The sequence below is a fragment of the Fundulus heteroclitus genome, chromosome 9, assembly GCF_011125445.2.
Source record: "Fundulus heteroclitus isolate FHET01 chromosome 9, MU-UCD_Fhet_4.1, whole genome shotgun sequence".
Taxonomy (NCBI): domain Eukaryota; kingdom Metazoa; phylum Chordata; class Actinopteri; order Cyprinodontiformes; family Fundulidae; genus Fundulus; species Fundulus heteroclitus.
In genome coordinates this window covers 31,731,179-31,746,836 of record NC_046369.1, presented here as the reverse complement: position 1 = coordinate 31,746,836, position 15,658 = coordinate 31,731,179, and the positions used below count along the sequence as shown (strand labels likewise).

Here is a 15,658-nt window from a genome sequence, read left to right as displayed (position 1 = left end):
TAAGATCTAATAGTAAAGTCAATGCTTAAGAAACTCTTTTCTTCCTGAAGCTTTTCTTGCAAGCATGTGTTTATGTTTTTCTTTTAGAAGCAATAAAGACTATATTGAAAGTAGTTTTTGCCTCTTTTTTTTAAAGAGGGAAGACTCTGTTGTCATTCAGCGCCAACTAGCCCATTCAGCAACAGCTGTGAGCTGAACGTGTAAAATAATGTTCTCAAGGTGCGTTCACACCGAACAGCAACAAGGCGAAATGGGGCGAGTGATTTACACGTTATCCTTACATAAAGGCGCATTCAGGAGTGAATTAACGGTCCGCGACGCAAACGACGCCTTACCTTGCTATTTGGATCTTCAGGGGGATTGCATGAAGAAAATCTCCCAAATCCACTCTGGTCTTATTTCTCTCTACTGAGGCCTTTCTCTTCGTCTCATAAACATGAACGTGGTTCGCTTCTTGCGACTCTCAGCCATGTTCAATACAGTGAGAGCAGCGGAGCGACAAAGAATGGCTAACCACTAAGCTAACCGCTAACCTAGCCGCTAAGCTAACCAGATATATAAACACTAGAAGTATGCATGCACAGCCAGCAAGCGGAAACTCAAAAGGAACGAGCATGGACACTGACGTTATGTGAGCGCGTCAGAATGACTGGCATGTGGGACAAACAATCGATTTTTAAACTCCTTTTTGTAAATACAATGTATTTACTACTACCGGATGGAAGAACCATTGTACCCAGTATAACAAAAAGTGTTTAATAACATGATTACCAAATATAGCTTTAAGCGCAATTTTTTTTATTATCCGTTACATGTTTAGACAACACAGTTAGGCTTAATTTCTATTGAGCACTGATTGATTTACTGACTGAAGGCAGATAGCAAGGCGCTCTGCAGCGGGGATAGAGCGCCTGTACTTTGCGTCAAAGAGGGCAATCCGTCCCCCGATGCGGGACAGCAGGTCCTCCGTTTGATGATGCTGTGAAGTGAGGTGGGCGAAATCTCGCCGTGTTGTCCACAAGAATTGTTTGCGAGGGAGAGGCGAAATGTCAAGCGACCAATGGCCGGCAATAAATGCAGAAAATATGCCTTGTTTGCGTTTGGTGTGAACCTGTATGAGTTATTTTAAAGACGCACATCAAGACTGCAGACATGGCTGCTGCCATATGTCTGAAACATCTGTTCTTGTTTATCTCAGGTGTTTTTGGTCTTCAACACATCCAAGGATAGTCAGTGTTGGATTACGCAGAGGTCTAATCTATTCAATAATTAGGTGCCTTCTTGAAGAAAAATGGCTGCGCTGGATTTTGTGTAACGTGCCAGAGTAAAAGCTTCTATAAGTACATGGTTGAAAAATATTTTAATTCAAAATTCTTTTTAAACTAAGCATTTTTGTTCCCCTTCATTATCACCTAAAGTCCTTATTAACTACATGATGCTGTATCCGACTATGTTCTGCACCGTTTTAACTTCTGTCTCCCTGCGCAGACGCAGATTATAACTTCAAGAGCCGGCAGGTCTAGGTTCACTTTGCACGGTGTTCAACTGCCACTTTCTTTTCACAGGCTGGCAACAAGAGGAGGCCCGGCCGGCAGGCACGCCACCACCAACAGCTTCTTCAGGACGCTTTTGCATACAGACGCCATTAAAGTACAACTATGCAAAAAGATTTCAGGAAAATAATGAATTATGAAACTACTGCTGTAACTTGTGTAAACAATATCAATTATAATCAACCTTCATTCTCTAGAATCGTTTTCTTCTTAACATTACTTAAAGTCCCCACCATCCTGCAGCAGCTTTGACCTCGCAGCTTTTAAAGAATGTAATGCAGAAAACTACGGAGATGTATGCTTTACTAGAACCCGTAGATTGCATTTTTATTCTGTGATCCACGGCATAGCTTTCCACAACTACATTAAACAAGTAGGACCTTCTCTCTAACCAGATACTGAGTTGTTGTTAAACACTTTAGGATTACATCATTTGTATCACCATACTTTTATTAAATGATTAATGCAGCTAAATTTAAAATCTGACCAAAAATCTGATGTTGGTCTATGGTCGGATTTTTTTTGGGCACTCCCAGCGACGTTTTCAAGAGAGCAGCAGATTGTGGCTGAACTGCAGAAACTCTGGTTAGAATTAAATAATTTGGCTGTTAGGAAAAACTGAGGCCTGACTGCAGCATCCTGATGGTCACTGGACTGTGATTTTAGTACTGATGCAATGCAACATGTTATTTTAATGCTATACGGGCAAATTCCTAATCTTATATTCCTTGGATCAATATTAGGGAAAAAAATAAAATCCTGATTGGGACATCCCTGGTATTTATAGAGCTTTTATTTATATCGAGCTTAAGACGCAAAGAGAGTAGAGACTGAATTTTCTGTTGTGATCAAATGCTTTTAAAAATCTGATTTATTTTTTGGAAACGTGACATGATAGATTATCGGTTTCCATTTATTATTCCCTGTACATAAAAAAAACGTTTAACATTTATATGTGAATGACAGTAATTTACAAAGTCCCAGTTCCTTTCTGTTCCCGTTATCAAGGATTCATGTTTCCCAGTTGTTTACATATATTATCTGCAGAGCTATGGTTTGTGTGGCAATGCATAACAAAAATGTAAATAGCTTCAAGCCGGAACAAGACTTTCACTAAACAATTTTGATAAATCATATGTTTAAAATGGATCTACGCCTGGATGTTTAGTCCAATTTGTGTTGAATATCTCGTGGTTTCATTTTATGTATGGACAGTGTTAGACTATAAATGTCTTTCAATGACACAGAACAGGAAGTGGTTTTTGATTCCTAATGTATTACAGAACGGACAGAAAGCTAATAATAGGAGGAAGCTAAAAGACAGATCAATAGCAGGGAAACATTAGCTGTCCCCAAGGAAAGGAAGAGGAGGTTTAGAAATGGGGAACTGGAATTTGTTGAGTGCTGCTCAGGCAGACTAAGCCGTGATCTGGACGTTACGATAAGTTTCAAAAGATGTAAGATATAAGACAGACAACATCTTTAAAGAGCTAACTGTATCATCAATCAGTGCGTTCTCATCAGGAGAGAGATTATCTTCAGGACAGCAAGGAGCCTCAGCTCTGGGGGGTGGACTGCTCTACCGAAGGAGAACTTGCATTCCCTCCACCTGCATGCACCTTATGCAAGCCTGGGACTAAACACCATCATTCATCAACTTTTTTTTATTTATTTATTTTTTTTAGATCTATACAGCTGAGATATGACTTGCAAGCAAGTGTGTACAAAGCCCCCCCGAGGGTAGATAGATCTGGATGCAAAGGGTAAGGTATGTAAACACATATGCGCGCTCGGCAGGGTACTCACAGCTGCTGCTCCAGGACTTCAGGAGAGATTTGATGCTGATCTCAAAGAAGACCGAATCCTGCAGGCTCAGCATGGTGGCTCGCAAAAGTTAAGGCTCATAAAGCTCACAGGGTTCCCGGGGTTTTCATTTTAGGGCCATCCCACAGAAATCAGAGCATATTCACCTGCCACACGCCGTTAAATAAATCCCAGCAACTCTTTCCCCTCCAGCTCGTCTTCCGCAGCCGTCGCCGGACACTACCCTCCGCAGGAGAAATTACAGCGGCACATCCCGACACGACTGCTAAAGGCCAATTTTAAAATTGTGACAAGTTTTCCCTTTTCTCCGACCTGTCAACTAAAGAGGCGCAACTGCACTGTTCGATATACTTAGAAAAGTATCCCAACCCTGCTCCGGCTGCACGGCTGCCAGTCCACAGAATCCCTCATCCCCGTTTGAGCCCAGAACAATCCAGAACCGCTAAAGGACAAAAAGTGCAGAGGAACTTTTGCCCATCACACAAGGAGGAACAGCAGCAACATGAAGAGTCAGGATTCAGTAATATTCCATCTCCCTCTGTCTTCCTGTGGGTTATTCGTGTGCCAGTTGTAGCCTGCTAACACTGTCAGAAACCCTCCTCCTTTCCCCCCCCTAATCTCCCTCGCTATTCGTTCATGGCCAGCCCCTCCTCCCTCCCAGCGAGCTCTTGTTCTCTTACTGCTCTTTTCTGTCAGAGAGAGAGAGAGAAAGCTCGATTCAACAGCAAAGGCTGGGAGGCGGGAGCGCAGTGTGGGGGCGGGTGATGTCATCAAAATGCTGCGAGTGTCTCCTGGCCGTGGCTCAGCAATGCATACGCATGTCAGAGCTACTACTGTGCTGCCTCCCCACTGGCCTATCAAGGCAGCACTTCCTGTAAGCTCCACAGCAGCGCTGATGCATCATTCCTCACTGCAGTGGGAGGGAAAGCGGAGACTGGGAGCTGAAGAGAGGGAGTGTGTATACTGCACATAGGTGTGCACGCTCCAATATACAGAGTCCAACACAAAGATTTTCAGCTGACAAGATTTAAAAAACGTGTATACGGTGTTAATAAATGGCAAGAAATTGTTGACATCATTCCAAAATCCAACAAAGCAACAGTTGAGAGAGAATAATAAAATCTCATAGTCCAAAAAAAAAATGCTTTTCGCATTACTTCACTGCCCGGTGTGAAAGCTACCAAACACAGAAACACACAAGTGAAAGACCCGAGTAGACACTGCGTTAAAAAGGAAAACACAATATTCTGTTTATGTGACTGGAAAAGGTAGAACCACGCACTGGGGCTTATCTGATGCTACATGCTGCCGGTTATTTCTACCCATGCACAGACCTAAAAACAGATCCACATGACATCCAGCCATTTGTAGTCAAGGGCACGATTAAGTTTGTTAACAAAACATTCAGAGGGAGAGAGAGAGAGAGAGAGAAGGAAGAAAAAAAAAAAAAGCAGTGGGAAAGTTACAAAACACAAATGCTCTTTGTCTTCTTCCGAGTCTCGTCGTTATTTCTCTCTCCCCCACGGTCTCTCCCTCCGTCACATGTCCGCCACTACACAAGTTATGCAAAACGAGGCCAAGCTCATTGCTAACAAACACGACACAAACAGATGCTTTGTCATGCCCCGGCTGGTGCAGGTCTGATGCAGTCCTCTGCTGTCAGACGCTGCCTTGTGATACACGGCACAGATGCTTTGGAAATAAATCGGCCCTAAACTGGGACGTTTTAGGCAATTGGCTATTACTGTTCGGAGAGCTAAATAAGCAGATTGATGTCCCTTGGCCAATTGCTGCTAAGAAAATTTCCCACAATGCCAAAATTGTACTTAAAAGGAACCAAAATTAAAAACATGTCATTATAACCCTTTGGCACTTCCCCTATATCTCATTATGGCGCAGCCTTATCGTGGTTAGACGCCCCATCTGCAGACTGAAAGCCATTTTTAGATATCAATGCACAAGTTATAATTCCTAAATAGGAAAAAGGAACAGCCTGCGGTTGTGTCAAACCTCACTAAAATGTTTTCATATAATAAGATACTAAAACTAACATGGAAAACCCATTAATGTTAATGTTTAAGCAGTGATCTCTGGGCTCGCTACAGCGTCACTTGCACAAATCCAAGGGGAATCACTGGCTTCTGTAATTGTTCCCTCATGGGTTCTCCAAACCTCTGGTTTCGCTACATTAGGATTCTTCATAGCCGAATAACCAGCAGAAGCAAAGAAAGAGGAAGACCGTACTTAGACTGGTAAGATTCAAGCTTTAAAGTTGAGATATTTTCACATTTTAACCCTCATGTATAAGGATAAACACACTGTATACGCAAAGAATTCACAGCACTTCACTTTATCCACAATTCATGTTACATTAAAATGGATTTACTTCATTTCGATTAAAGCTCCAGACACTGGCCTGATGGGAACCACCCCTTATTAAAGTCTCATGGTCGCTGTTTTAGTTTACCTAAATGCCCCTGAAGGCCTCTCAGACCATGGGAAAGAAATTTAATTTTCTAGTCAGATGAGTCAAAAGAATTAACCCTTGGGTACGAATGTCAGGTGTCATGCTGGGAGAAAACCAGAACCCGGACTATACCTGGCTGACGGGAATCTTGAAAACCCAAGCGTATCCCGGTAGTTGGACTCATCATACCGAAGTGCTACTGGCCGATGCAGCGTGAGCATAGTGTGTCAAGCTAACAACAGGGAGCACGTCAGCTCATTTACACCGGGAGGTTTCCTCCCAGACAGGAACTTTACTGACGGTTTTACATCGCTCTCAAACATCGAGGTGTTTCAAATAAACAAACGAGACTTAGCCTGGCGGGGGGGCAAGTAAAACCTGGCACCCAGCCAGGCTAATAGTACGTAGGGGGAAACCCCGTTTTACAATAATAATAAATCCCTGTTTCACAAACACTCCTACGTCACAGAAAACATTTTATTTTTAATACCAACAAAAAATAGATAGAAGCCTTTATATCAGGGGTGGTAAACAACCGGTTCCGGCCCTCCGAACAATTTAGTCCGGCCCGGTGGCTAGATGCATTATCATTATTCAAAAAAAAAAAAAAAAAATTGCCAGTGTCCTGTCTGGCAATGTGGCAATAAGAATTGTTGTCTTAATGCCAAAAAGAGCTCATCAGATTTGACTTTCACAAGTGGAGCAGTACTGCTTTTGCAATAGTGCTCCGCTTGATTTATGAATGTGAATTGTTTTATTATTATTCATGCGGGGAATATCTCAAATGATATGGACACTACAATGGGAAAGTAGGAGAGGAAAGGAAGAACAACAAGAAAAAAAGAAACGGTGAAAGAAAGAGGAGATAAAAGGAAGAGAATGATAAAACAATTATTGAAAAAACATGTACTTCGTTTAATTGAAAATCTGCTGTTCCTATATTGTCCACGAGGGGCGCTGTGTTTTAATCAGCAGATGGTAGCACTGAGCTTCATATGTGGAAAATTGATTTTAAATCATTTCTTAATTTTTATCTGTTTGATGTATTTTGTCATGCAGGACAGTGTTTTTAAGTTCCAAAAAATGTGAATAAATGTTTTTCAACATTGTACAATCACTGTGATCAGTTCTTATGCATAACGCACAAGTAAATGTTTAACTGAGTAAAAGTATTGTTGAAATTGCACATACTTTTCTTAAAAACGCTGAGGTTATTCATAATATATTGTGTAAAAGTGAAATTCATTTAATATAAAAATCAACAACAAGTCCACTTTTATTAGTTCTATTTAATCTTGCAATGAGTTTACTCGTGTGGCCCTCTTGAGATCAGATTAAGCTGAATGCGGCCCCTCAACCAAAATCAGTTTGACACCCCTGGTTTATATATTAACATAAACAGGCAAAAACAATAAAATTCAGCAGTACAGAACCAGCAGTTTAGAGCGTGGCCGCCCACCACTTCACACCTACTTGCCAACTCAGTTCTTTGACATATTTTACTGGAAGCTCAGAGGTGTAACACCTGCCCGTTTTAACCTCCCAAATTGTCATCATGTCATAACATAAATCACACTGGGGCCGCTAGAGCACGTCTCAGGCCCAGCTTGAAACTGTTCGTGATTACAACTTCACAAATGTGCCGCTGCACATGAAAACCTGTGGCCTGAAGTTCTTCAGAATCAGACATACTTCAATAATCCCAGGGGGAAATTGTTGTTTCAGTTCTTAGCGATACAAATCTAAATGCTTTTTGTACATGTTCTCTCGTTTCATCCTCTTGTGTTCACATCACACTTACAGGTCCTAGGATTATGAAATATATTTACTTGTACTATAAATGAGAAACATCTCAGATTCAGAACTCCATGCTCTCAAAGGAAACTCCTTCAAGCAGTATCTCAAAAACTCAGGGGATGAACCGCGTGTGAGAAAACAGCTCCTGTAGTAAATCTAGGGTTCATACAAGCAAAGGTCTACAGCTTACCTAAAACAAACTATTTTACACAGAATGACTTCAGGAGGAACACAGATTTAGAGGAAGCCAAGATAAATAATGTTTAACAATAAAACCTGAACTCTTGTTATGACTATCAGCAAGCCGGCCAACATACAACATACAGGTATTGTTTTCTGTAAACCAGCTTTATTGTTTGAGGAATGCAGAGCTTACATCATTTCCCTGGAAACCATTAACGCTGAGAACCAGAACCTTGCAGCTAGGACAGCTGACGCAAGTGGAGGATTTCAAACAAACACTATAACCGACTTACTGGAAAGACGAGCTCACTGATCAAATAATCTCAACCAAATGCACAACCAAGGCCGGTTCCAGCATCTCTAATCACAAAGTGGGAGAAGTGACTGGCAGTTAGCTATGCTGCCTGCAGTGAGTAGAGAGCGGCTTCTCCTCCCAAGAGCCCACGGGGTGGAGGATGCATTTCCTGTCCCGGTCTTTTCTGAAGGGCAGCGGTGGGAACAATAATCGATAGAAGCTGTAATTCAATCCCTGACCTCCTCAGTGATGCCCGGGCCGCAGAGGACACAACATTAACATCCATAACAGGCATCTGAGTAAGCAGCCCAACAACCAAAACCACCTATTTCTTCATTTCCACCCACATTTTTCATCATTATAAGCAGGTAAATGTTGGATAGGGACATTGCACAGGAAAACAGTCAAAAGCAACCCTTTCTTTAGTTATTTATCTTCAAAGACCCTACTATTGTTGGGTCTTTAAGGTTGTCTTTGCAGCAAAGCACAAAGAATTCTGATGGGGATCAATGTCCCTCAATCGCAAGCTTAACCAGCACAGACACGGAAATCTAGACTTCTTCTGATCGTCGGCGCACAATAGATGAAAGCTACCAGGTTGCAATGACAACACTCTTTGAGGAAGAGAAAAGAAGACACCAAGTTAGCCATTTTCAGTATCATCAAGGTGTTTGAAACTGAAGCCAGAAGAAGCACAGAGCTTTCAAAAAGTGCTATTCCAATTAAGGAATATTTTCCCTATAAGATGCCTGCAGTTCACTCAGGCAGCAGGAGCACAAGAGAGAGTAGAAATTTCAGCAGATAACAGGAAGGCTGACGGTATTACAGGAAAGTAACCGTTCATTCTTTTGAGTTTTCAACCTCTGTCTGTCAGGGAAACGGATGGAAATGTTGGCAACCTTTTGGAAATACCACAGTTAAAGGAGATACACTCGTTAGTAGCTATGTTTACATGGACAAAAGTAATCGTAATAAAGGGCTGAATAAAACCGCATCATGTAAACGCACCAATCCTAATATTGTGATCGGATGAAGCTCAATTGGAATTAAATTGTAAAGAGGGGTGGTCTTTCCCAATTGACAGTCCGATCAGCGTGCATGTAAACTGTTGTCAGGCTCAAGTTATTCGAATGTGGCAGACTCACCCGAGTGCGCATGTGCGCCTGGCGTAAATGTGACGTATTTCCGCGTTGTTGAGTGGCAGAAATATGTTCCAAATACAACTTTCTATTGGAAACATTAACAGAGCTCAAAGTTATTATTTATTCAGTAACGATTAGAATCTGTTGCAAGTCAAGCCTGGACACTCAGAAGACAAACTAACTCGTATAATACTGCTTTGTTTACAATTTTTTGTTGTTCAGCAAATGCAGAAGTTCTTCTTTTAGGGAAATTTGATAACTCTGCATGTCAGAGTGGTTCTATTCTGAATAAAGCCAAGTGCATACACACACATTATGATCGTATTAATTGTTTAACTGATTTTTTCTGATCTTTAATCCCAATACAATTAAATCTGATCGTGAAATTTTGTGCATGTAAACATAGCCAATGAATACACACTGACAACAACACTCTTCAGTGTGGGCACTGGAGGATTTCATTGTGTGCTTTTTAATGACACAAAGTCAGACAGCTGTGAATTCTGACTTTGAGAAATCATCGTTTTGTTTTATCTAAACGTGACCTTTTTGTTGTTAGGACCGTTATTGTCTAATTTACCCAAAAAGTACAACAACAATGCTTTGTTATTTATGATCGCTAAAGAGAAACTGGCTAAAAGTTGTATCTGCAGATCAGCACTTTGCAAGTTTAGTGAAAGCGGCTACAAATTAGCTAGCTGAAAAAAAACACATAATGACTCCCAGCACTTATCTTCCCATCTGTGATACAAGGTGGAGAATCTGCCCAGAGCTGCATTATCAACAGTTTTTTTCCAAACCACTAGTGACTAATAAATGCTTAAGAAACTTGATGAATAAGTTTGTCCAGTCCGTCTGGATACACGCCCTGTTGACAATTCACTGAGAACTCCCATTGCAGAAGCACAACCCCACAGAGTCACTTTCATGTTCAGTCATATGCTCAAAACACACCCTAAACTCCAGCGGGTTAACATGCTGCACCCTTCAGCCAAATAATGCCCTGATTTAAAAACCTTGATCATAAAAACAAAAAAAAAACCTTTTCAATTAGAAGTTAGAGTCCCTTTGGGGTGTAGAAGCAAAAAGAAGAAGAAGAAAAAAAAAAAGGTGCAAGAGATGACGTTTTAATTGCTGTAAGTGTGTCCTACAACCTGTGGGGAAAATTGGTTTGACTTGAACTCTAGATTTTTACGTGAAATTCTTGTACGATGAAATGACAGGGATGGAGGGATGCTGTTACTGGTCAACCACCAGCAGTCCAAGGCCAGAAATCAGGAGATGGTTCCGCAGGAGAGACCGAAAGGACAATTTTAGTCTCTGAAGGCCATTTCACACCACAAGGGATCAACGCCGGCAAAAATAGGATGATTAAAATTTAAACCACCTTTTAAACTTTTAGAACCACCAGAGATCCAATTTATAATAAAAGATGATTAACGTTGAGAAATTAAATCATTTGGCTTCCGCGCTCACATAAGCTTCCCATAAAGCTCTATATAAGTCTCTGCTTTTCGAGATTTTTACCATGATGCGAAAGTCTTAAGTAGTTTCTCTACATTTTCTGCGGGGGAAAGCATAATTAAATCTATTGAAACGTTTCATCTTAATGCCAACTGGTATCTTTTGCTAAGGAAAAACAGCTATTCTAGCTTGGTATCAGGGAAAAGGCTTGCCACCTCTAAAACAGTATAGAATAATTCCTAACAAATGCAAAGATAGCACTGCATGTTTACCTGCTCAACTCACAACTTGCATAGTTTTGCAATGACAAGCTGCAATAACATGAAACATGTAAGTGTGTGTGTGTTTTTTTTTAACTATTAGCTTAATGATGCCTTCCTTTTGCCACGGACGTCGAGACTAACGAGTCTCGGCTTACATCATCTCCACCTTTTTCTGTCCCAGCTTCCCTTGTCGAACAGTAGGAAAAAAAAACATGGATGCTCCCACTGTTGTTGTATTTTGTGCAAACAAACAGAGCTGAAACACACCGTCTGATGAACACTGAAAGGTAGCACCTGAGTAAATGTTCCATAAATAAAGGAGAGCTGCTACAGACAGTCAAAGTAGGAGGTTTTCCTCAATGCTGCTGCGAGTAGCGGCCATCATGAATACAGAAGTCGGGTAGCATCCTGTTGCACCGACTTTAGGGGCCGTTCCAGTTAAATTTTACCGAAGCGGGGGTCAGAAATCCCGACTACCGTGGAGAAACGGAGCGCCTGAATCAAACGGCTACACTGGAAACCAGCCCTGGAGGGACTGGAGCTTGAGACCACAGAGTTAAAGTAAAGCATTCACTCACCGTGGTTACGTTATTCAGTCCAACTAAACTGGGCTTAAAACCAAAAAAAAAGTCCAGTTAAGCCAGTTTCTGGGGGTTACTTTGGATACCCGACTCGTATCATTGTTTTAAAAGCTGACAGGTAAAGTAAGTTTAAGAGAGGAAGGGCTGAGTCATCCTTTAGCCATGAGCAAACAGGCTAAAGCATGACAGGTAGCATGCTCTGACAGGTAAGCACCGCAACACAAAAACGAATAGATAAGCGGAGGCATCGGCCCTCCACCACTCATCCACGTTTACAGTCCTTGACACGATCTCCCACACGCGAAAACACGAGCACATCTAAACCTTAAGCTGCCGTGTCCTCTTACACGGCGTAGACCTTCTGCACGCCGTTAACTCAAGCCGACTCCAAAATGTTTGGATGAGACGGTATGGCAGTTTTACCCATTTCTCTTGGCCAATCATTTCAAAAGCATCAATAAGCATGGTTTTATATTACAAATAATTTGTCTTTTGTAGTAGGGTTGGTCGATATGGACCAAAAATTAATATCCCAGTATCTTTAGGCTGAATGCTGATATGCAACAGTTTTCACAGTGTTTATCTTTTCATAAAGTGATTGTAAGAAGGCATCTCTGAGTCAAAGATTTCTCCCAAATGTCTCACAGGAACATGTTATAACAAACAGATGTAGATAAATGAGCGGAACAGCTGAAAAATATGCTACTGAAATACATAAAAGTGAAGTTATAATGCAACACGGCCCATCTCGATATAATCAATATACCGCTAGTCTCCTCTTACATCTCTTTTTAAAAATAATCACAATACTTTTAAAATCTCAATATAATGATAAGAATGAGCTAAACAATCATCCTGCTCTCTAATTATGCCCAAACACTTTCACAATGGTAGAAAAATGTGCATGTTACAGCACAAATCAGAAAAGGGGCAACTCAGCAGTAATGGGATTGTTGATTCTCACAAGTCTAAATTTAGCAAAGTTTGTAGCGACGTAACTGTAATCTACAAAAAACATGTGCGTCAGTTTTAATTTTAATTTTTTTTTGTTCTGAAGAGGACGTCTAATCTTAAGATGACCTGACGAAAGCTGACATTATTCATCCTCTTAATATAGCCATACTTTAATAACACAATTTTCCCGATTATGAGAAGTCCGCATGGAGCTTTCCGCACAGCGACTTTGTTAACTCCACTAGAGTACACTTTGAGAGCGTTTCCTTTAAAATCAAGAGATGCACCATAAAATCAGCTGCTGACTGGAACGGGACAACTTTCTGTCTGACCAACCCTGAACGACCTGCTGTCTGAAAACTCGATCCATACCTATGAGCTCCTTGGTGACAGTAATAACACTCCTGGGTGTAGGAGTTGTTACTGAAGGAAGCAATAACACTCGGGTGTTAAAAATGAAATCAGAGGATGCAAAAACAACGTGGGAGAGCTGATTTTATCAGAAGCCTTGTGGAGACGTTAAGATGAGGATTTAAACTCGCTAGAGAACACAAACGGAAACTATTGTTTTAATTTGTGAGATGCTAAAATCTGTTTCAGATTTGAAGTAACAATTTTGTCATGGTTTTAAACGGTAAAACAGTTGGACAGTGACTGCTTTTGTCCACGTGTTTACCCGTTTATATTCGCAGCAAAGATGACATCGCGTCATGACGTCACCTTTGCTACAAACATAAATAAATAAATTCCTCCCACAACAGAAAGGTTAAGAGGAAAAACTATTTAAAATCCTGGCCTTTGAACCTTTTCTATTCTAGTTCTTGGTGCTAAATCAGAACTGGCCGAACAGTATCGCCAGGTCACAGCTTTACAGAAACCAGAGACTTATCGGTGCGCCGCTAACTTAATCCCTTCAAAACTGTGCAGCAATCTACATCTCACGCACATCGCAAGTGTGGGTCTGATTCTGTGTTTACATGATTAAACACGGGACAGGACACTGGGATGATGTGTAAACATGTCCTGCCTGTTTATGACAACACCTTTGTATAAAGGCGTAAGGGCTGGAACAACAGAACTGAATTCTGATAACCCATAATTTAGGACTAATCTATATAGATTATCACATGAAGCAAGAGGCCCCTCTAATAGAGGTTATGCCAGGTTATTAATGACTATTATTGTTGTTGCATAGAACTGCTGTGTGAGTATATCTTTAAAATACCTTTGAGCCGGGAATGATTAATGTTGGCAAGCCTGGAGGAGCTCGGTCTTGCATGTTCTTTTATGTCTGGGTCTACCGGATTCTCTTCAATGGTCTGCCCCATGGCAAGGAGACCAAGTCTTTTCATGCGGAGGAGCCGCGGACCCGGCTCCCTGGGTGAGCTTCCCCCGTGGTCAACAGAACCATCCCCTGAGATGACGGCCGGAACCAGGCTCTTGAAAAACTCCATAGTAGACGAGACCTCTCTGTCCGATCACTCTGGGGAGAAGTCCGACCCGAGCCTGGGCTGCGCCGCTCGGCAACACAAACACGCCGCCTGCCCGATGCGCCCCATTTAGAGAAGCGGGTGAGACGGCAGAACGTGCGTCAAGCTGTTACCTGCATGCTCTGGAGTCAGGTTTACAGAGTATGAGGGCATGCAACTGTGGCTCCGACAGACCCAAAACAGCCTCAACAGCTCCAAAGCTGTCCGCAGAGGAGGAACCGGAGCGAGCCAATGAGGACGTCCCGGCACGGCGGCATTACCTGTCTGCTCAGACTGTGAAGAGAAAGTAAAGATACACGGCTGTTTCCACAGGTGGTGATGCAACTCCGGGTAGGCTGGGCCACGTCTCAGTGCCAGGCCCTATCTGGGGTGGGGCTACAACATGTTTCGCAGCAGATAACACAACCCGGGCTGCCGGCCAATCGTCACAGAGACGACACCGGGCCCCACCCGGCTGTCCTGCGCCGCCAACAAGTGAAAGAGCCCAAGAATGGAAGAGGGAGATTGACAGACGTGAGAAGCAGGAAGCCTCCGTGCGGCAGCCATTGCTCGCCTGCCTGCGTGCGCCGATATCCCTTATCAGAGTCAAAATACTGTCACATGTTACCAATTGTACATAAACAAAAAAAAAAAAAAAAAAAAAAAGCCTGTTTGTTCTCTTCCTACAACACAGCTATATTCCTCCCCATCTTGCTTTCACTTCTGCTTGACATTGCTGAGCTTTTATGAACAGAAACAGAACGGCAAAGTGATGGCGCGTGTGAAACGGGCCGATGACAGACTGCTGCGCTCTGCTTGGCCGAGCAGCTTGTGGCTGCAGCAAACTCAAACCCCTATGCAAGTATCCCTTCCTGCAGACTAAGGGGGGCTACGCTGTGCTGACTCTCATAAAAGCTCGCTGCCTAAAGAAATAATCAATTGGCTGTTCACCGGTACGGAGTCCAGGAATTAATAGGCCATCTGAGCACAAACAGCAAGTCGTCAGGCGCAACAGCGAACTGCGACACTCCACTGGAAGAGCGAGATGTTTGTGGCGAACGTCTGTATGAAGCTGCTAAAGCACTTTAGGAGCCAATCATGACCGAGACGACGTCACGTTCTGCTGTGCCACTGTCGACGGAGCATTTATTTCAGCTAGCAAAAAAAAAAAAAAAAAAAATGTAACCTTTTCATCTATAATATTAAGTCTTAAACCTGCTGTGTGAAATGTAAAGTTTTACAGCTAAATATAAATAAGTGTTGCACCGATAAACTTATTACTTTGTCTTTTTTCCCCAGTTTTCTTTACAGATTGACACTCTATAACGTAGGCAAACGTTGCTGTATTTAAGTAAATTCAAGAGATTGTCTTACAGAGGAGAAAAATATAAATATCCAAGGGTAGAAATTGTTGGGCTATTGGTGAGTATCGAACAAAAACATGTGTTGTGTTCAGACAATGACGCACGCTCAAACCCACATATAAAAAACAGGTGTAGTGCATGCATTAGAGGCCATTATGTTAGAAAGGCCACCTAAGATAACAACGGGACATCAAAGGGTGTAAATAATAAATGAAAGTGCTCCGAGTCGAGACAGCGTGCTACTCCGTGATTTTTCTACTGCATTCTAAATGCATGTGATCATTTTCAATCAGCACACAACG

The 15,658-nt window shown here is 42.0% G+C and overlaps 1 protein-coding gene across 10 annotated transcripts in view; it reads right to left on the bottom strand.

Moving 5' to 3' along the window:
• The window catches only part of fryl (furry homolog, like), an 89,763-nt gene that overhangs the window by 60,539 nt on the left and 13,566 nt on the right, over positions 1 to 15,658 (bottom strand). For 4 of the 10 annotated variants that reach the window (XM_021315734.2, XM_036141490.1, XM_036141487.1 and 1 more), the window contains exon 1: positions 3,360 to 3,948. The exons of 2 other annotated variants lie outside the window; for them this stretch is intronic. In XM_021315734.2, coding sequence (XP_021171409.2) covers positions 3,360 to 3,432 — 73 coding nt within the window. In that variant the 5' untranslated portion in view covers positions 3,433 to 3,948. Of the gene's footprint in view, positions 1 to 3,359; positions 3,949 to 15,658 lie in introns of those variants that run through there. 4 more of the 10 variants (XM_036141488.1, XM_036141489.1, XM_036141491.1 and 1 more) reach the window with 1 other exon arrangement.